At 33.5% G+C, this 24,155-nt stretch overlaps 1 protein-coding gene across 2 annotated transcripts; it reads right to left on the bottom strand.

The window, feature by feature from the left end:
• Positions 1–200: 200 nt before the first annotated feature.
• Positions 201–23,683, bottom strand: LOC117333325 (BTB/POZ domain-containing protein 2-like). Of its 2 annotated transcripts, none has more exons than XM_033892569.1 (3): positions 23,478–23,683; positions 6,211–6,478; positions 201–3,647 (listed from the first exon to the last, which is right to left on the bottom strand). In XM_033892569.1, exons 2-3 carry the CDS (start codon positions 6,462–6,464, stop codon positions 2,618–2,620), a joined length of 1,284 nt encoding a protein of 427 aa, XP_033748460.1. In that variant the 5' UTR covers positions 6,465–6,478; positions 23,478–23,683; the 3' UTR covers positions 201–2,617. The 2 variants fall into 2 exon arrangements, with proteins under 2 accessions (XP_033748460.1, XP_033748459.1); XM_033892568.1 differs by lacking the exon at positions 23,478–23,683 and adding an exon at positions 9,728–9,821.
• Positions 23,684–24,155: the final 472 nt, after the last annotated feature.

Below are 24,155 nucleotides of genomic sequence, written 5' to 3'. Positions count from 1 at the left end.
TGTTTCTTGTACACTTCTTTATTCAGGGTAACATGTTCATATACTTAGCATATGATACCTTTGCTGGGTTGAAAGATGTGAGGGATTTAGTGTGGTAAAAAAACGTAATGCCTACAGTATACAGTATTAGGAAAATCTTTGTAAAACAAACATGAAATATGTTAGTTGTATTACAACAAAAAGTAAAACAACTATTTCTTTGTGTTAAATATTTATTTTTAAATGCGTAGCTTTAATTTGCAATAACAACAGTAACAACAGTGATCAGTGATACGGTTAGACAATATATATGTATATATATTTCAAAATATTGCAACAATTTCAATATACAACACACAAACTTGTATAACAATTATTTCAATGCTGATTTCCAACGCTGATCATGTGCGTATGATACTTATTATAGATGTGGAATGTGACGATACCTTTTTACTTTTTAAACAAGTTACATGTCAGAGTAGCAGGACAATGACAACATGCGAATAAGCAACGATCATTTTATAAACTGATGACTTTCACCAATGTAAGAAAATATATGTACATGAATATGGAATGTGTTTTTTAAGACTATAAAAAGTCCAGCGATATCTTCTGATATTTCAAGAAGATGGCGACAATATTATCTCAAATATCACACAATTATTGATGACGACGTCACTATTCTCTCCAATATCACACAGATATTGATGACGATGTTCTCTTATATATCACAGAAGTAATGACGTTAGTATTCTCTTAAAAATCACATATATTGATGAAGATATCCTCGAATATATCACAGAAATTATGACGTTAGTATTCTCTCAAATATCACACAGATATTGATGACGATGTCCTCTTATATATCACAGAAAAAGTGATGTCAGTATTCTCTCAAATATCACACAAATATTGATGACGATGTTCCATTAAATTTCACAGAAATAATGACGTCAGTATTTTCCCAATATCACATAATTATTGATGATGGTATCTTCTTATACAATCACAGAAATGATGACGTCAATATGCTCTCAAATATCACACATATATCACAAAAATAATGACGTTAGTAGTCTCTCAAATATCACACATGTATTGATGGCGATGTCCTCTTATACATATCAAAAATAAAGACGTCAGTATTCTCTCAAATATCACACACATAATTATTGAAATTATTGACGATATCTTCGTATATATCACAGAAATTAATAAGGCGATGTTTTGTCAGCATTCTGTACTTAAACAAAACAATTATGGCATTTCAGATTTCACCAATCAAATTTCATTCTGTAAAAAAAGAAATATGAAAAAAATCCTCTGTTACGAGTAATTTAGGATGGACATCGGTAAAAAAAAAAACAATTGTCAAAGGCAAGCTGGTTTTCCGCGGAATATTGAATAGTAACCATTGTTTTATATTCAACTGGGAAATATTTCTTCTTCTACTTCTGCTTTACAAATGAATTTACATATTTATGTTTCTTGAGTAATTTAACCTTTGTCCACATGACACTGAAATTCTTGTGCATTTGATTACATACGAACTACTTTACAATGAAAGGATGCCATCCTATGTAGATATATCAACATTGCAACACTTACATATGAAATTATAAAAAGGGACAGTCAATGCCATCCGTAATTAGCAAATATAGAAACATCAATATGATGAGGTACAGATAAACCAATATTATGACTAATATCATATTGTGGTATCAAGTTGCTATTTAAAATGTTAATGAGTGAGAAGTACAATAGAAGGGTTGACTTCCATCTTTTCACACATTCTTTCTTTTTTATTCTTTCCAAAATATTGCAATACTATGACAAGGCAAGTTGTCATTTATTCATGGAGCAATTTTGAACCAGTATTTAACCAAATTATATGATATCTTACTTAAAAATAATATGAGACATATCAGATATATCAGATATCTTATATATATATGAGATATCTTATTTCTTTAAAATATATCTTATCTATGATATATCTTATAAACATTTCTTTGCAAGATTTTTTATTTATTATATCAGATATGTTATACAATTTGCTTAATTACTGGATCGACATTGCTCCATGAATAAATGAAAACTAGGCTTGCCATATAATACACAAATGTATTGAAGTTGAGACTTGGAAAAAGTGATGTGAATACAAATACAACCTTTTGAGCATTTCCATCGTGAAAAAAATCACCCGATTTGCTCGTTTATAGTCACGCCCTATTATTATTAACACATCCTTATACACAGGTACACAATACTGGGATACTTAATTAACTCACAAACGAATATATGTTAGAAATCATCCTTAATTTAAGTGTTGAGAACTTCAAACTATCTGAAACATAAAGTTGTAATACCTATCATTTTAGATGATATCGTCAGTGTGGGTGACATACTAATACACTATGTTGGAAACAAATAGGATGAACCAATCAAAATGAATGTAAACGCTGAGTTAAAGCAAATCTATTTCTCCATGACCGGACTCATTGCTATTGCATACCCTCTAACGCGAAGTGTCTTTTCATCTGATACCCGTATGTAGCCTGGGCGTTGTTTCCGAATTACCAGACCTCTTACTTTCAATGGACAAGATAGGCATATCATTGTGAAACCAATTAAAGAATCAAGATGCTGGTATGTATGGTTTCACCAATATGGCGGGTACTTGGTTTTTGTTGGTAATGATGCGCGAGAACTCGCCATCAGGATTGACTACAGTAGAACTTGAATCCCTGAGAGGAAGGCTAGATTTTCCGCTCGTCCCGTAGTATCCATGGGTGCCCTGTATCTTCAGTATTACTGTGTATTTATAGCCTTTGTCGATTCTTGGTGCTGCATGAAACAAAACATCATAGAAGTTATTCTTTTTAATATCAAGTTTTGTTTTCACTTTTCCGAGTTCTTTGTTACTCGTATCAAAGATGGAGAGATCTGCCTCGTAGATTTCGTTTGAGTACACACTACCATCAATCTGCACTCCTTGTACAAGGACCTGTCGAGAAGCAGAGAAGGAAATGGCAGTTTCCTCGTTGTGGATACAACTAACTGGCCCGAATCTCCAATGGAGGACTTGGTTATCACCTAACGACCGCTTTTCAAACTTGAATTTCGTCTCACCCTCACTTTTGCCCGAGAAGTAGTCCCCGATATCTCTGATCTCCTCGTGACTCAATATGTCTGAGCGGAACACGAAGCTATTTAGGTAAGGAGTTGGCATGAGTGGAAACCGGATGTATTTCAGCATGCCGCCAATAATCCTCCGCTGATTCCTACCCGTGACCGGTAATTCCTGTCGCATGCACTCCATTTCCGACCATCGCAATAACGCGTCAAAGACAATTTCTTCTTTTACGGCGAGTTCGTCTGCTTGGATAATTTCTCTAACGACTGGATCTGGTAAATCCGAAAAGTTATTTGACCGTAAAATGTCTTTTGGGTGATGAAAAATGAAATCAAGACATTTTTTCTTTAGTTCGTGTTCATCAAACTGGTAGGCTTGTCGTACAACTTCACAGACATTCTCAATCGTGATGCCGTGTTCAAGGATGCGAACGCATTTCTCCTCGAGTGCATCGATCCCATACTTCCGGGCAGCGTAGAGTAGGTAAGACGCATTCTTGGTGTCGACCTTAGTATCCTCGCAGTACATGTACCTGTGAAGAGATGAAAATGATTGTAGACATGGTTTGCTCAGTAGGTGATCAATACTGGTGGTCAATAGGAAACATTCTCTATAACAATCGGCACTGCACTGAATAATACATCAATGGAATTATTTCTGTAAACCAGAATTCTATCACAAAGAGAGTAGGCGATACTGGTCATAACAGCAATCCAACGAATCTCTACTGATCCATACTGGTACTTTGAACTAGTTCTCCAACAAATATCTACATATACTAGTACATACCCAACAGATATCTACTGATTTGGACTAGTACTCCAACAAATATCTACTGACCTAGGACTAGTACTCCCAACAAATATCTACATATACTAGTACATACCCATACATACCAACACATATCTACTGACCATGGACTAGTACTTCAACAAATATCTACTGACCTAGGACTAGTACTCCAACAAATATCTACTGACCTTGGACTAGTACTTCAACAAATATCTACTGACCTTGGACTAGTACTCCAACAAATATCTACTGACCTTGGACTAGTACTTCAACAAATATCTACTGACCTTGGACTAGTACTTCAACAAATATCTACTGACCTTGGACTAGTACTTCAACAAATATCTACTGACCTTGGACTAGTACTCCAACAAATATCTACTGACCTTGGACTAGTACTTCAACAAATATCTACTGACCTTGGACTAGTACTTCAACAAATATCTACTGACCTTGGACTAGTACTTCAACAAATATCTACTGACCTTGGACTAGTACTCCAACAAATATATACTGACCTTGGACTAGTACTCCGCCAATCTCCACTGACTTTTGAATAGTACTCCACCAATCTCTACCGACTTTACTAGTTCTCCACAATCTCTGCTGACTTTACTAGTTCTCCACAATCTCTGCTGACTTTACTAGTTCTCCACCAATCTCTACTGTCTTTACTAGTTCTCCACCTATATCCGTTAACTTTACTAGTTCTCCACAATCTCTGCTGACTTTACTAGTTCTCCACAATCTCTACTGATTTTACCAGTTCTCCACCAATCTCTACTGACTTTACTAGTTCTCCACCAATCTCTACTGTCTTTACTAGTTCTCCATCAATCTCTACTGTCTTTACTAGTTCTCCACAATCTCTGCTGACTTTACTATTTCTCCACAATCTCCACTGACTTTTGAATAGTACTCCACCAATCTCTACTGACTTTACTAGTTCTCCACCTATATCCGTTAACTTTACTAGTTCTCCACAATCTCAACTGATTTTACTAGTTCTCCACCAATCTCTACTGACTTTACTAGTTCTCCACAACCTCTACTGACTTTACTAGTACTCCGCCAATCTCTACTGACTTTACTACTTCTCCACAATCTCTACTGTCTTTACTAGTTCTCCACCAATCTCTACTGACTTTACTAATACTCCGCCAATCTCTACTGATTTTACTAGTTCTCCACCAATCTCTACTGATTTTATTAGTTCTCCACCAATCTCTACTGTCTTTACTAGTTCTCTACGATCTCTACTGACTTTACTAGTACTCCGCCAATCTCTACTGACTTTGCTAGTACTCCGCCAATCTCTACTGTCTTTGATAGTTCTCCACAACCTCTACTGACTTTACTAGTTCTCCACAATCTCTACTGTCTTTACTAGTTCTCCACAATCTCTGCTGACTTTACTAGTACTCCGCCAATCTCTACTGACTTTACTAGTTCTCCACAATCTCTGCTGACTTTACTAGTACTCCGCCAATCTCTACTGACTTTACTAGTTCTCCACAATCTCTACTGTCTTTACTAGTTCTCCACCAATCTCTACTGACTTTACTAATACTCCGCCAATCTCTACTGATTTTACTAGTTCTCTACCAATCTCTACTGATTTTATTAGTTCTCCACCAATCTCTACTGTCTTTACTAGTTCTCCACAATCTCTACTGACTTTACTAGTACTCCGCCAATCTCTACTGACTTTACTAGTTCTCCACAACCTCTACTGACTTTACTAGTACTCCGCCAATCTCTACTGTCTTTACTAGTTCTCCACAACCTCTACTGACTTTACTAGTTCTCCACAATCTCTACTGACTTTACTAGTTCTCCATCAATCTCTACTGCCTTTACTAGTTCTCCACAATCTCTGCTGACTTTACTAGTACTCCGCCAATCTCTACTGACTTTACTAGTTCTCCACCAACCTCTACTGACTTTACTAGTTCTCCACAATCTCTACTGTCTTTACTAGTTCTCCACCAATCTCTACTGACTTTACGAATACTCCGCCAATCTCTACTGATTTTACTAGTTCTCCACCTATGTCCGTTAACTTTACTAGTTCTCCACAATCTCTATCGACTTTACTAGTTCTCCAACAATCTTTTCTGGCTTTGGACTAGCAATCCAACAAATCATTTATGACTTTTCAGCCACATTTCTGACCTCATTATACTGCTGCTTCATAAGAGAACTTCAACAAATACCTTTTGACGTTATAGTAGAACTAGTCCATTAAAAATATCAACCAAATTAATACTAGCACTGAGCGTATATTAAATTTGCATACTCACTCGAGTAATTGTTTGAATGTTTCTCTCTTTATATCAGGGATGTGGATGTATTCCGACGTTTTCTCTGCCATTGGTCCATGTAACATTGCACAAAATACACAACTGCGGCTGATGAGAACGTATTTGTGCGCATACACCTCACTACGGTCATCACCCAACAAGAAAGCGACGTCACAACCGATTTCATTGTTCAGCATATATCGGTTTGTGCCGGCCAAAGTTTTCCCGACCTGCCAGTCATAAGGTGTCGCCATATCCGGTTCCGCCTCTAAAAACATCAGAAACAATGTTTACATTGTATTATTACATAAGTGATGCTTCAGACAGAATATCAATTGTTCAGAACGAATAAATTAAATTAGGGAAATTAAAATAGATAATAACGATATGAATGACGAAAACGTCTAGAAACAACATAGGCCCGAATCGTTCATTGTCCAAATGCAAGCAGATACTTCATAACCAGCAGTAGAATGCGAAGTGATACCCTTAACGACTTTTAAAAAAGTTGTTGTTTTTACACGTGAGTGACGAAGTGAAGTTGATCAACCTATACACAGTCAAATAACATAATCAAAGGAACAACAGATAATGTTATATGAAATAGAATGTTAATAAACATGTTATATAAAATAAAAATGGAATGATAATGCGTCCTGGTTGTTTGAGGGTAATTTGGTCACTGTGTCGGAGGCGAGTACAAGGCATGATGAGTGTTCATGTGACGGTGTAGATTTGGGTTTATTATATTTCATCAAAATAAAGAAGAACGGAAACAGTTACAACAAATGGTGCTTATTGAGAAAAGGTGTATTTGCCAGAAAAAAACAACTCATCTTTTGAAATTCAACATTGAAAAGTATGTATGATAACCATAGCTTCACAAACAATTCCTAGAAAGATAAAACAGCTGTATGATGTCCATAGCATCACTGACAAGTCCTTGAAGGACGAAACAGCTGTATGATATCTCTAGCGTTACTGACAATTCCCAGAAAGATGAAACAGCTGTATGATGTCCATAGCATCACTGACAAGTCCTTGAAGGACGAAACAGCTGTATGATATCTCTAGCATAACTGACAATTCCCAGAAAGATGAAACAGCTGTATGATATCTCTAGCATTACTGACAATTCCCAGAAAGATGAAACAGCTGTATGATATAACAAGCATCACCGACAAGTCCCTGAAGGACGAAACAGCTGTATGATGTCATTAACATCACTGACAAGTCCCTGAAGGACGAAACAGCTGTATGATATCTCTAGCATTACTGACGCTTCCCAGAAGGACGAAACATTTTAATGATATCCCTAGCATCACTGACAATTCCCAGAAAGATGAAACAGCTGTATGATATCTCTAGCATTACTGACAATTCCCAGAAAGATGAAACAGCTGTATGATATAACAAGCATCACCGACAAGTCCCTGAAGGACGAAACAGCTGTATGATGTCATTAACATCACTGACAAGTCCCTGAAGGACGAAACAGCTGTATGATATCTCTAGCATTACTGACGCTTCCCAGAAGGACGAAACATTTTAATGATATCCCTAGCATCACTGACAATTCCCAGAAAGATGAAACAGCTTTATGATGTCCTTAGCATCACTGACAAGTCCCTGAAGGACGAAGAAGCTGTTTCATCTTTCTGGGAATTGTCAGTGATGCTAGGGATATCATTAAAATGTTTCGTCCTTCTGTATGATGTCCCTAGCACCACTGAAACGTATCAGAAGGACGAAACAGATGTATGATGTGTAGGAGGAAATATGAAATTAAGTTTAATTAGCTATGGATTCTAAAAGGCCCATCAATACTAATAAGGTCACTATGTTTAAAAAAAAACGCAAGTCAAATTAGCAAACATATTAAATAGTATTTGTGGAAGACACAGACTACGATATGATTATTGACTCTAAAAATGAATAATTGAATTTGAAAAAAAATTTCATAATATTGAAATGAAGGTGATATTGACGATTGTTTCCGCCAACTCATTATTATTGTACCGATAATGATAACCTACCGATTTTCAACATACAACAAACGCATTTCTCGTGGAATATTTAAAGGTAACGAAACTACATAGGTTCATGATCCTATCAGTTTAATAACACACGAGAGCCCCTCTCTCTATCACAAGACACAAAATATTATCAGTATATCTGTGCATATCATCAAAACAATTTCCGTTAACTATCCCTAAATGACACATCACAAAGCAGGGGCAAAATCCCGTTGGAAAATTCACGATGACGCAGCAAAGATCTCATTACATTTGAATACAAAGACAATTGGGTATACCGGTGTTGAAGCACATCATAACTGGTCATTCACAAACCAGACAAAGGACAGTTTACGTCAGGGTGCCAAGTTAAAGACAATTGTTGTCAGTGTTTTCACGATACAATTCGTGTCTGTTTGTTTGGTGAAATACATTTTGAAAATCGAAACAAATCAAAATATAACGACGAATAACAAATAATGGAAGTTCAATATGAAACGACCACAAAAAATATAAAGGTAGCACTTTGGACTGCAAAACACTTAAATGAAAATACTTCTAACCATAACGATCAAAACATATGATAAATAACTATTTGTGTCTTCCAGTGTCTGGTCGTAAGTCAAAATGGTTGTTCATAAACATTAACATAATATCAATAAAAGCATTGCATATTCATCAGATAGTCTGTGTAATGTATGATGAAATTACTTTTCTACATTACTTATGTATATATATATATATTGTATTTTCGTGTCTCATTGCAGGTAATATCTAAAAACAAAAAACCAAAAAAACACGACATTTGTTTTAAATTCTCCTCTACGTTCACTTAATGTAACGAAGAGGAACACTTAGATGTAATTTATCCCTTAGTGTTCTTTTTCTATTTTCATTTCCCATCTACTTCCAGGTAAGAAAATGAAGTTACATATAACATGTACCAATCTTCTTCCACATAACATAATTAAGTGAAATATATTCATATCATATAACTATATTGAACTGATTTATATCTGGTTTTTACTTTAATTGCAGTATGTAACAATCTCTCTCCAAGTAATATGACAAAGAGTAATATTTCTATTGTAATTAATTGGTATATTTACAAAGTATCATTTTTGCAGCATTATGCTCTTAAATATTTCAATAGGTTACAATTCTGTCATAACGTGTTTTAATATACATAGCTGCTATAGTATTACGTACAGCTTTAATGCCGCTGGTTCATCCTTAAAATTGTTTTCAAAGGATGTAAAACCAGAACACTACACCTCCTGATAAGCGTATCGATTGGTATACACACACTATAAAGGTACGTATATTACCTTGCATTGGCCACTGTTGATGTATTATTTGCTTTTAAATCAAGACGATTTACATTTTCGTGGATACTTACCGTTGTTTGAGAGTCATACTAGTACCCATCCTCATTAAAGGTTTGTTATGGTCCAGACATTCAATGGCGGGATTCTATGTACGATTCTGAAGTCATTACTTACCTTCAGTAGCCGGTTGTGCCATCTTAATCGTGTCGTCTGCTAACTCACGCGCCATTATTCCTCACCAATAACTTCCGGTAGGCCAAGTTCAGTTGTCATTATTCGTTTGAACGTGAAATTTCTGGTTCTTTGTGAGCTACATTATGTATCTTAATGTATTGTATATTGATTAGACCTGTACAGACTGGTCGACATTCAGTGGTTAAACACCCGACAAAGGCTGGTCTAATCGTTACAATATACTCACACACAAAGCTAGTGAATGGCACAACATTAAGGTAGCGCAACCACTATAAAATATATAAAATCTACTTCACATTAAATTCACAGCTAGTATAACTAGGATGAACATGATTACGGATATGTCATGTGTTGCTATATATTTTATTCTGTTTTACCTCGTATCGTACTTTTAGCAAAATCTAGTGAATGACTTACATTTTCCATCCATCAATACTGTGCTGATATGTTGATATTCACAACGTTACTAAGTGGATATATATGTTATATATATTCAATATTGACTAATATAATTCAATGTGTTAGTTACAACTTGTAGGTACCGCTATAAATAAAATACTCAAATCAACAAAATGAGTTACAATTTATGTTTTTTTTTAATCAATACAGAGCTATTCAGTTGAGAAAGATCTCGTTACAGGCCCTACAAATAGTATCGGTCTATTATCAAATTGCTGTCGACCTAATTCTGGGGGCTTAAATTATTTCCATACAAGTAATTTTAAATGTACCGGTAGTGGCATTGTTATTGTCTATAAACAGATATATCGGTCTACCATTAAGTGTCCATTGACCGGGATAACTATATGTCTAGCTTTGAGGCAGTTTGACTCAAAAAGTAATTCAGTAAATTAGACAGTGGCGTACACCACTGAGTCAACACACAGACAAACGCAAGGCTGTCGATTCTGTTCCGATTACAAGACAGCGTTGATTTCCATCTCCATAAGTAACATCCTTCATAACAAAGCATTCTCGATCCTGTATTTCATCAAGTTGAATAACATATCTTTTATACTTTGTACGTTACCCTATCTTATATACTATGTAAAATATATCATTATATAAGCTATCTCATATATATGAAATTAACTCATTTTAATATATCTCGTATAGTAAATAAGATATCTCACACACTTTTAAAATATTATATACATAGAGGATATTGGTTTCCCGATGAATATAGCATATCTTTCACTCGTATGAAAGAATATATCGATAATTTTCGTGAAAATATCGATATTCTGTCATACTCGTAAAAATATATATTGTATTAAACGGGAAACCATTCAATTTTCTTTTTATTACTTTTTCTATGCTAAAAATACAAAATTAACATCGAAAAATTAATAGTGTCAAAAAATGCGGGAATCAGTAACGTAATTCATGACGTCTTCTCCTTGTGACATTACTCCACGTCAACTTTTGAAAAGGCGCCATTTTGAAAGGACTGATCAGCGCAATTTAAGCGTTTTCTGCTGTTATCGGAGAATCTGTGCATGAAAAGCTAACGTCAAGTGAGCATTTTGTCAAAAACTAGTCTGAATATTTCAGAAATACAGCAAAATAACAAAAAAATCTATCTCTCTTCGCTTTGGTAGGAAAAAGTTTTTTTTACCAATGTGACAATTGCTTTGATATATCTCAACTGTTGACTGACAATCTGACGTCAAAGAGTTTCCAGAAAAAAATGATAAGACTATTGACACGTGTAATATTTACTCTCAAAAATCCTTGAAAATATTTGTGGAGTTTTGGAGTATGTTTTTTTCGCTATCCCGATGTTATCTGGACTTAAGCTACATTGTTTCCCCTTATTTCATCTTTTGAACAGTTTGAAAAAATTCATCATGTCATTTTTTTTCTCATTGAAAAACTAAAAGCACAGAATACCGACATGATAAATGTAAACTAAGAAAAAAAGTACGTTATATTTTTGCATGAAGACCCTTGAAAAAGCTTAAATCAGAAATACTGTTTTTTCCATTACCAAGAAGGTGCAGTACATTATTATTTCATAGTATGTATAGCTACTGTACTTAATAACATTATATTGAAATAAAAAAAAAACACCCTGACACTTGTATTATATATTCATCAAGTCTGCACCATATATATACATTAGGAATTAAAATAGATTAACAGAGATAGCAGTTCTGTCATAAATTGATTGATATCAGCGTTCGAATTTAACGCTCGCACACTCGCTAAATGCGAGCTGATTTTTCATTTTGCGAGTAGAAAATTGTGGTACTTGCATTTTTCTGCGAGTGCATATAAATCCTGGTAAAACCGACACACATAGTAAAACATCGACGAAAACTTGAAACAAAAACCGACACACAGACAATGCATTATCTTGGTGACGCTTGTACACAGCACTCGTTAGTTTCAAGCGTCTCAAAGACTACAATATACATGAATATATTGTAATGGAAAAGAAACGAGAGTTTCCGAGAAACAAAGCACGATTCGCTTTGAAAATACAACATCATCGGTAAATGTTTTGTTCTTACTTGAAATTCTATCAGTACTTACTGTTTTGTCCATTTTCTAATTTAACAAGTCAACTTCAGATATGACAAAAACAAAATGAAATTTTTAAACGAAAAATTCGTTTTTTTTCCGAATCAGGTGTAGACTATGTTGTAAAATCATGATGGACAGGGAATAGCATTTTAATTAGATAGAATTTTATTAATACTTATTTCATTATTAGTCAAAGATTTTATGAGAAATCATACATGATTAAATCAAATGAAATGACTGATTTTTTTTTCTTGAAAATAAATTATTAACATGTAATTAAAAAAATATATAGAATCAAAATCCTTTAATATTCATTGGAAACAAAAAACAAAAAGATTAATTGTATTTTGTCTCAAATAAAAACTTTATTTGAAGCAAGTAAAGATTATTTATCATAAAACATCTGTTATATTTAATGTTAACACATCATTTCAAAATTGCGAGTAAGCTTGTAATTTTGCGAGTTAAAATTTTATCCACTCGCAACAACGTGCGAGTTACTAAAAAAGTTAAATTCTACCCCTGGATATCCGAAACACCTGCACGTGTCATAATAAGTGATCCTTACCAATGTATTCCAATAGGTAACAGCTAGGCTCCTTGCCAACATCGCATAACAATAGCACGTTAAAGTACGTACAGTATATTTCTGGTGTGCAATATACATGTAATGAACACCAACACTCATTCAATATTTGTAACTAACACCGATACTAATCAAACTGTTTTCATTTATTCACGCAGAACAAGAAAGTTTTTGCTGATAAAAGATAGATCTGCCTGGCTGATTTTGTTGGATTTACATATGTAATGGTTATAATATTGTATTATGGATGTGTATTTCGGTTTACATAGGTAATGGTTATAATATTGTATTATGGAGGGTGTATTTCAGTTTACATATGTAATGGTTATAATATTGTATTATGGATTGTGTATTTCGGTTTACGTATGTAATGGTTATAATATTGTATTATGGAGGGTGTATTTCGGTTTACATATGTAATGGTTATAATATTGTATTATGGATGTGTATTTCGGGTTACATATGTAATGGTTATAATATTGTATTATGGAGGGTGTATTTCGGTTTACATATGTAATGGTTATAATATTGTATTATGGATGGTGTATTTCGGTTTACATATGTAATGGTTATAATATTGTATTATGGAGGGTGTATTTCGGTTTACATATGTAATGGTTATAATATTGTATTATGGATGGTGTATTTCGGTTTACATATGTAATGGTTATAATATTGTATTATGGATGGTGTATTTCGGTTTACATATGTAATGGTTATAATATTGTATTATGGAGGGTGTATTTCGGTTTACATATGTAATGGTTATAATATTGTATTATGGAGGGTGTATTTCGGTTTACATATGTAATGGTTATAATATTGTATTATGGATGGTGTACAATGTATTTCGGTTTACATATATATACATGTACGCATATATTGTAAATATATACATATGTACATGTATACCTTCTTTGGATTCAAATAATTGTTGACGCTGCAGTACCTCACTTAATTATATTAATTTATACACACATTATACACTTACCCTAGTTACCTTCATCCCGTTAATTGAAAACAACAGAGATACTGACATAATAAAGAAACCGTAATTCCAACTCAACTATAGATTGGCATGGATACATTTGAAAAATACTAGGAGACCAGGTGTTCCGACAGTGTAAGCGTCTTCTGCTTCATCGACGACAATAGCCATACTAATCTAGGTCACGACGACACCAACCATACTAATCTAGGTCACGACGACACCAACCATACTAATCTAGGTCACAACGACACCAACCATACTAATCTAGGCCAAATCCTGGTTTAGTCACATTCTCAAAATTAGAACTAGAGTGGACAATCACCGAACACGGACATGATATCGTACAAGACAATATAATATTTCCAAATGAGAACATTATGACGACCATAAAACTTTGGTCTTCATCAACCTGCATCCCCATAACCTTGTGTTGTTTATACAATAAATTACTTTTATCAACAAATTTCGACCCAGATGGGCAACGCAACAAGGAATACACACAAAGCAGAAGAGCCAAAGAGACCGGTTTATAGACATGATTATTGATCTCATATCTTTTTCATATCCTCAATGGCCTAACGTCACAACGAGAACATGACGTATATTTCGAGAGGAACTGTAATATTTCAATATAAGTAAACTTATTACATATATTGGTGCATAGGATCAAATAATCCCCATGCACTTAATTCATTTGCACGTTATTTCGTCCAATGTCTGGCCGACATACGCATGACAAGTATTGAATTTTATTGGTATCACGTACGGTCACGTTCGTTTTCTATCAAATTGTCGTTATATACCGACAGATATCGATAATTCGGAATTATTTATATCTTTTTTAAATCCCAAATACGTCTTTACCGATTCCTCTCGATTAAACTTAACCTTGTAGCTTAGATAAGGAACATATTGCATGAAAGACTAGTATGAAATAAAGTACCTTTTGGTAAATTTTGTCACGTTAAAGGGTTTTGCAATCCCCCTTCATTATTGCTATGGTTCGGGAACACCTGGTATGAATTTATATTGAATATCAAACATAAGTTCTAAAGAAATTCTTCAGACTCTCATTAACAATGCGTCATAACTGGATGGCCATTCTTTAGAAATGATGTACGGACTTTCTTGTATTGATATATGATACAGTAGCCAATCATTGCTGAAATAGTGGCGACCTTAACTAACACCCACATTAACTTTATACTCTTTTGATATAACCTACCTAGATGACAGAGGTTACCTCCCCTTACAACTGGTGTTACTTATTTCCAGCGTATAGGTATGATCACTCCTATCAAGCACTAGAATTTATCAGATTGTTCTCTCTTTTACAACAGGTATTGATTAGTGTTACGGTTATTACTGTATAGACTGGAGTAAACCTACACGTCGTGGTAGACCAAACAGTGATTTAATTATTGGAAAGTTTATCCATTGAAGCCATTGAAAAGCGTTTGATAAAAAAATAGAAAATAATATCATTTTCAATGCAAGGACGTCTGTGTACGTCATTGAAAGGTTCTACAGAAACATATCTCACTGTCAAACAAAATGGCGCTTTGACCTCTTCATAAATGTCATCAAGATCAGCGCCTCCTAGCGTGACGGTTACGAGTCCTGGGCAAAGATAAGACGGTACCTTGTTTATAAATATAGAATTGTTTGATCTCAGATAATCAGATATAAATTCGACAATGGCGACCACGATATGACAAGTACGGGTGGTTATAGTGGATCACATCTCTACATGTACCACCAGGGGGCGTTAGTACATGTATAATCACGTTACCACGGGTCATTGTGTCCGGGACTAAATCAATTATCAAATTAATTACGAGGACTTGTTGACACTAGCTGGGTACTGTTAGTGGATAACCAAGGCTCGATATGGTTACAATTTGTGAGATATTGAGATCCATAGTGCTAATCTGATAATGAGGTGTGCTACAACTCGAGTTGCCGATGTACTTTTAGTATTTTGTGCTGTTTTTGCCAGTCGCTATCAGTCACGAAATTCGAAACCCTAGCCTTATCTTTCTTCTTTCATCTGTTAACACAGACGATTGTATTATAGCGATGTTATTGACAATAATCTTCCTTAAATGCATGAAGGCATATTTTTACGAGGGTAGGCACTTTGAGAAAAAATACATCACAAAAGAATGAGATGTATGAGCAGAGAGATTCCTATTAATCTGAATAAAATAAGCATACTCAAATATCCAAACAAACAATACTAATAAATAGACACGAATTGAATATTGAATGCATGTTGAATTAACAAAGATCTCAGCAGTAAATGTAAAATAAAAATACCGAAAACATAGTTCTATTTTCTACATATTTTGAATTATCAATCTTAACAAATGAGCAATGTCGTGTATAATTGCAGCAATATACACAATGACAATATATTAAAAAAATCTTATGCTTATAATTTTACATCAATTAATTCCAGGTACAAAAGTTTTGATAGCGTTCACGATCGTACTAGGAGGTTTTTCCTATGGTGATATATAGATCGTCTTTCTAGTTAAAGTGAGTGTGTTATTGCGTCATTATCCTCCTATTTTGTAGGCATTTGATTACTTGAAGAAAACCATCGAGGACCATTTATACAACTTTCTATTGTGTTATCTATTTTGAACTATCATTATGAAATGGTCTTGTTTTTACACATTAAATATAGTTGATAGGGTTTGCTTTGTCACTTGGCATATCTATCGAACATCCTGGTCATATGACGAATCCGGACCAAGAGAATCGAATGGAAGATTTGGAATATGAAAGTGTCACAAAATTATAAGTAAAGTGAAATTACAAAAGTCAGTTTTCTTATATTATATCACTGATATTTTCACACAATGCATTCAGTTTATATAAATTATGACAAGTAAAATATTTTTAGGCGTTTTAGTGTAAATTTTCAGGTAATGCTTCTCCCTCAAAACAGACTGCATTTATATGCGTAACAGCGATTGATCTTAAGTCATAAATATAAAAACCATTAAAAGGATATTTTAATTGACTGAAGATCTACTATGAGAAAAATATATCAAACACTCTTTTTTCAAAGTCACCGAAAAAAGTATCTTAGTTCAATATATATGCTTAGCAGGTACAAAATATTAAAACTGAGGTAAGATCATCATAAAATTCGTACTATTTATTCCAATACACATTCCTTCTATGAAACGTCGTCATTATTACCGTTATAGTAAAAGATGCGAATATATAATAACATACGTATGTATAATTAGACAGTTACTGAAAAGCTTGTGAATTACACAAATGTTGGAATCCCCCATGTAGAGACCCCTGGTGTCTATTGACTTGACGAGTAATTGAGCCATCTCTATAATCACAAACAAGTGAAAATAATGATAGAGAATTCATTGGAGTTTTCATATCAGGTATTTATCTTTGCACATGCAGCAGAAAGGTGTTCTATAATAACATACGGACTTTGTAATATTTCATTGTATGCATTACTGTTGATCTACAGTCTACTTTTACCTATAATGAGGTGACGCTAGGCATTTAAAGACTTTTCCTTACAAGGTCACTCCATTTAATTGCAATGTATGTAAGAAAGAAACCCTTTCAAGGGACCCACCGGTAGAAAACATACGTCACAGATAAACACTTAATTCTCGTTTAACACCTATAGTGAACATAAGATATTTTACAGAATATTGAGTGAAATATTGACGGTGGGCCATGTACCAGTATCATTGTGAACATATAATACTTGTTCATGATCCAAAAACAACCGTTGATATTATTTAAAACTAGGACATATCACATATACTGAATCAATATTATAAACAGAACAAAAATATATTGAAAAAATTAAAATTACCTACATTTAACGCTGTTAACAAGATTAACAATCAACATAAGCTCAGTAAAGCTTTTAGTACGACGGCGCTATCGGAACAAATGCTGTTTTGGAGTTATGAGATATGAACAAAATGTAAAATGAGACAACTTGAGGATTATACTAAACTGAACACAAGATATAAAGTACACTCTTGGATAAGGGAGTAAAGCAGGAAATGGATTGACAATTCTTGGTTAGATTTATATAGGAAAGTAGCGTTAACACACAAGTGTATCTGTGATGGTAATGCTGATAAAACTAAAATCATGATATTTAGGAACGGAGGTAGACTGCGTGACAATGAAAAATGGTTTTATAATGATGTAGATATAGAAGTAGTTAATGAATTTAATTATCTTGGAATGTTGTTCAATTATAATGGAAAGTTCTAAAAAACTCAAATTCATGTTGCTAACCAAGGTAGGAAAGCTTACTTTGCCATAAATATTAAGTTGAAAAGTCATTCATTTAATATTAAGACACAATGTTCTGTGTTTGATACATATATAAATAGTATATTAGGATATACAAGTGAAATATGGGGGCATCATAAAGCACCAGACATAGAAAAAGTACATACTATCTTTTGTAAAAGTTTACTTGGAGTTAATAAATCTACATGTAATGATTTTCTGTATTTGGAGTTGGGCAGATTCCCATTATATATTAGCAGGAAACTATTTTTTTTTTAAATATTGGCTAAAACTGAAAAGTACTTCAAATTGTATATCAAAAGCATGTTTGGAACAGAGAATTGAGTCGAATGATGAATGGATAATTGACATTGAAAATGAACTTGATAAAGTAGGCCTTTCTTATCTCTGGCATGATACTGCAATTGATTGTTATACTTATAGTGTTATAGAAAATAGAATTAAGGATGTGTATCAGCAAGAAATCATTAATAGAATTAATGATACATCACGAGGAGTAGTATATAAACATTTAGTCGATATTTTTTGTTAACAATTTTATCTAAGTAAGCCCATCGATAGTATATATAAAAAGTGTCTAGCTAAATTAAGACTTTCGTCGCATAATCTAAATATAGAGTATGGCAGAAAACATAATGTTCCTAGGGCTAACAGATTGTGCGCTTGTTGTAATTTGTAATTTACTACAATGTCCATTTTACTCCGATCTTCCGTCAAAAATATATTAAAAATTAGTATTACAGAAAGCCAAGTGTTTTCAAATTAGTCAAATTATTAAGTGTGAATAATGTAAAAGAATTAAATAAAACGGGTAAATTTATCCATTTAGTTTTTAGAAAAAGGACAGAAAAAGTTAATAGTTAAATATTATTTTGTTAAACTAATGAGATGTATAAGCTTACAATATTATGTTGAACACTCTCCGACCATGTAACTGTTTTATTGTATATCTATGCATTACCATGTTATTATTTTCACTTATGGGCCGATAGGTCCTTGGAATAAATTGAACTTGAACTCGAACTTGATGGTAATAGATAATTATTTGTTGATATATGTTGACAAGGTTTCAATACCTAACGGGTCCACTTAATATCTACCTACTCTCTCTATTGTCACAATCAATGAGAATCTAGTTTCTCAAGTTTACGTGAGGTCAGGGCTAAGGTAAAAATGCACTTAATGAAAAAATTCTCTGGTTTCACTTTTTTTCAGTCAACGAATACCAGAAACGGGTTTTTCACTTTCAATTCACTTTGTTCGATATTTTATTTACAATAGATATCATCTATAAAACGGATTGCCTTTCTTATTTTCCATATAAAACTCTAAAAGATAGGCGTAGTCATATGACACTTCAGGTTGAAACAGGGACATATAAAAATAAATTACCTGTAAGTTATATTTTGAATTAGAAGCATTCATTTCTTTCTACTCCATCCTCGTCAGATACCGCATACGAAAGGTTATATCCGAAAGCTAAACCCGACTGTACTAAATATTAGCATTTATTCTAGTTAATTACATCATATGCAGATTTCATTCACACTAACCTTCCCAATACGATCGATAAGTCTTAAGAGATCATTCTTGTGGTGGAATATTTTGAAAGTATCACGAAGAGAAATTAATGAATGAAAACTTTTTACAAATAAAATGTTCCATGCAAAATAAAGCATAGTTACTTTAAACTGATCCGTCTTATTCGCATGCCACCCAATAAGGGTGAGAAAAAAAACGCGATCGAAGAAAAAGATTCAAGTATTGATAAACAGTTTACCAATCATTACAACAACGGAAAGTTTGATACGAACGATAAGCTCTTAAAAAAGTCATGGTTTTCATTGACAAAAGACAATATGTTTCAAGTATTTTCCTGGACTATATTACATATTTCAGGAAATGCTGTATCTAAAATTCTAAATTTACATACTTTAAATATTGTAACAAATAAAAAATAAGATGAAAATGAATATATAAATAATACCATAAGCAAAGTGCTGCTTAAATAACAACTACGTTTTGTGAATTAAATACGGAATATAATAATGTTTTTACACGTATGGTATGTAAATTAGTATTAATCTTGTCTTCATCACGATTAGCAACGTCGTTATCAATTTCCGAAATGTAAGTAATTAAAATGCTCGTGACCTAAAAACGAATACTAATCTTACAGATGTAATAATATTGGATAATGTATCGATACCAATATAAGAACAAGACGAATACCCACACACAGTGAGAAATATTTACAGTTAGCACAGTTTGTTTTCAGTACTAACCCGTTAAGGAAGGCTTAGCTTGATGTGTTTCAGACCTTTATTCAAAATTACTATCTTTCTTCAGTGGTCATGTAGCTTACAACTATATTTCAACAGATTTAATTAAGTCGTATTTTTTGTCTTCTACCTTATATTTGTTTAAGTTTAAAAATAAATGAAATCATTTAGTTAGTAATGCGGTCTTTTTTTACCGTATCACGCATCTCAGCGTTTCATAGAGTGCAACATTTGTCAGGTTTTTCATGGAAACGCTGTTTGAATACAGCGTACCAATGAAGTACATTAAACTATTCAGAATTATACTGTATGTAAGTGCATTCTTTTTTACTCTTATGTCATATAGCTTAATACAAGTAGACTTATATGTATCTGTTGCTATACCCATTTGGTTTTTGTTTTTGTACATTAACATTAGTTGAACTCAAATACTTATAAATACACGCACTGGCCTGTCCAAGATTGAGAGCTGCGATTTATATTTGAAATATATACTGTTTGTATTGATAAGTTATAAAATATAAAAGCTGTGAAAGTTTAACGTAACTTACCCGAGACAATCCAAAAGAGAATAAATTGCTTGCTGTCCTTGGTGTTTGATGATTCACGATAAGCATGGGTTTGTATTACATATATATAGCTAACCAGGTTTATGTGATTTAACACCTGTTGGTGGTTATAATACCTGGACAGGTAGGATGTACTTTACCTGTAACACACACCTGTCCAAAGTCATATGTGGTGTCATCTATCTCACTGCTTAAATACAATGTTTACCATACGTCATTTAACCATAATTTATATGTTGAATCGGTACATTTAAGGTACATTATTATAATTGATAATTGACATGCTTTGAATATCATCCTTCCGTGGAGGTATGCTTATATATTATTGACGACGACGAAAATATTCTCCTATATATGATCCAATACTCAGTTGAAAAATAAACAAATGACAGTTTTTAAACAGAAAGAGAGAAAGAAAAAAAATAGAGTAAAGATTGAAACTATAATTTAGATTTAAAAAAAATCAAAATGTAACGTGCGATTGTTTCTAAAAATGAAACGTAGGTTTAATTACGTAAATTGACGTCAGGGTTCGGAAATGATTATTAACTTGTGGTGAGGCCAATTTGAGTAGTACTTACATTAACATAATCCGAAAATCCTGTTTGGTAGAAGTACACTAGGTATTACTAATTATGAAGAATGATGTATCACACAAAGTATGGTATTATCAAAGAGATGTCAGCCTAAAGTATAATTATAAACACTTTCATGTTAAATATAAATGTAGTGATTTATACACCACTTTAGTTGATGTTTATGAGAGAAATATTGATATTCAAATGTAAATTCAGGAAAAACCTAGACGGGGATATAATAAATAAACTAGGGGGGGGGGGGGGGGGGGGGTGTTTAATATATATCACTGTAAGGGAATTAATAAACTAGCTAGGAAGGAAAAAATAGATTAACTACAAGGGAAAATGATAAATTAACTACAAGATAAAATAAGATTTAACTTAAATAGAAATTAACTACAAGGGGAAATAATGTACATTAGGGGGAATAATATATTAATTACAAGGGAAATGAATAGATAACTACAGGGGAAAATGATTAATTAGCAAACAACATTTGTCATTAATAAAGCGTAACTGAAAGATATGAGCCTATGTTAAAGATGAAAAATCATCAATGATCATTGATAGTCATACTGTAGGGAGTGAATGATCCGCCACCGAAAAACGTCAAAACAATTCGGACTATCATTTATAATACATAACCTGAAACAGTGAATAGACACAGAACTAGGTTTTTATAGTGACTTTGATATTACCGAATGTATATTCAAATAAAAAGTCACGAATTCAATTATAGAAAAAACGAGAATGGTTTAAATGTCATCGATATATATTTCATGGATGCAGTCCAAAGAACACATAACATTTTACACGACATACTTGACTTTTAATGAGTTCGTCACTGGAAAGTACATTCGTACTTCTATGATTACAGTTTAGGTGTGCTAGTTTATCCTCTAATGGAAAAGGTAGTCTGATAACATTTCACATGAATTATATCATATCCTATAAAACGTAAATAGTAACGGTTAATTACACTACGTAAAGTAAATAGAAACACGATGGAACCAATATAGAGGGACAACTTCAACCACTGTATCGGCACAACACAACACAATATATCATAGCTCTAATACTCTAGGGCACTAGACTCTATACCTCGGAGCCGAGGAGAAATGAACAGACCAATTTAAGAACCGAGGAGAAACCAAAACAAGAGTAAAGACAACATGAATATCAACCAAAACTGAGGCGAACAGTGCGATAGCATATCTAATGATCAAAACATACCCCCTCATCGACAGAATGACAAAACTATCAAAAAGTCAAACAAAAGACAAAATGTACCATATCGTCAACACATGTTGAAAAATATAGCACGGAGTCAAAATACAAAGACAAATTGTACAAAAATTATCATTAAAGGACAGGTTCCCTGTAGTAAGACGTCATAAAACTAAATAAATTTAAACATGGGAAGAATAAATCGGCATGCAACTACACTGATCGGAGCCGAGGAGAAATGAACAGACAAAATTAAGAACCAAGGAGAAACCAAAACTAGAGGAAAGACAACATGAATATCAGCCAAAACTGAGGCGAACAGTGCGATCCGGAATCCCGAGTGTATCACCTAACCAATCTTCTATGTCATCTCTGTTAATGAGACTACATTGATTTGCTTCAGTAATTTCATTTAGAGAGTCGAAATAATCTTTGTTTCATCAATCGAATATTGAAGATTTGGCTGTAAAATGTATTTCAACATGTGCCAAGCACATGTCTACAAAATAAGTATCGCGATAATAGGAATTACTTTTTTTTTGTATTTAGTACTGAATAGGAACTGAATCTCATTTACTAAAACACAAAAACATCTTATATTACCCTCATGAACGTAAAGTAAAAGTAACGGTATGTTTCAGACTTACCGGTACAAGTTCAATTCCTCTCCGCGTACAGGTGAGAAGTTGATACCCTGACAAATCTCAGGTAGATATAGCGGTACTCGTCTGTCTCCTAGATTTATGTACAAACATGGAAGGTAGGTAAATACCAATAGATCAAATATACAATCTGTGTCTTCACCGACACACAAGTCCCCTAACAATACCTGGAATAGCTGTCCTTGTCACTGTAATACCTCGAGTAGTTAGCGCTACGTTTTTTCTCTAGGGTATCGTCACAGTAATCAAAAGCATGGTTAACTTAACTTAAAGAAATGATTTTCTTTTTCTCGTTTCAGTTTATACGATTCACCAGATAAAATGTGTTAGGATTCAAGATGATAACCACGATTGGATCGGTAATAAAAGTCCTCGTTCGAATGTTAGTAGACTTATACGTAAAATATTCAGGAACAACTTATCGAGCTTTGGATTTAAAGTACCACGTGGATTGTTTGTGACATATCTATATACGGTGGTAAAGGACTAATAGTTACAGTGTTAACTGGTTAATGATGCGTCATGGCAATCACTCCCCGCCGATCTACTGTAGCGTACACACTTATTACAAACAATTCGCTCCACTGCCTTCACCAACAACGATATCTACCGAAAATCTCGACTAATGAGTTCTTTTTAAAGCCTGATCTAATTTTAATGCGC

Source organism: Pecten maximus, chromosome 8 (genome assembly GCF_902652985.1).
Source record: "Pecten maximus chromosome 8, xPecMax1.1, whole genome shotgun sequence".
In the NCBI taxonomy this organism is placed as follows: domain Eukaryota; kingdom Metazoa; phylum Mollusca; class Bivalvia; order Pectinida; family Pectinidae; genus Pecten; species Pecten maximus.
Note: the sequence above shows the minus strand (reverse complement) of the source record. Positions and strands in the feature narration are given on the sequence as shown.

Bases quoted from the DNA above. Each gene is read 5' to 3' on its own strand.
- LOC117333325 (XM_033892568.1), bottom strand. From the start codon at position 9,782: ATGGCGCGTGAGTTAGCAGACGACACGATTAAGATGGCACAACCGGCT. The intron at 6,479-9,727 runs GTAAGTAATGAC...TGATGTTTTTAG, and splicing joins GGCACAACCGGCTACTGAAG to AGGCGGAACCGGATATGGCG. The intron at 3,648-6,210 runs GTGAGTATGCAA...ATCTCTTCACAG, and splicing joins ACATTCAAACAATTACTCGA to GTACATGTACTGCGAGGATA.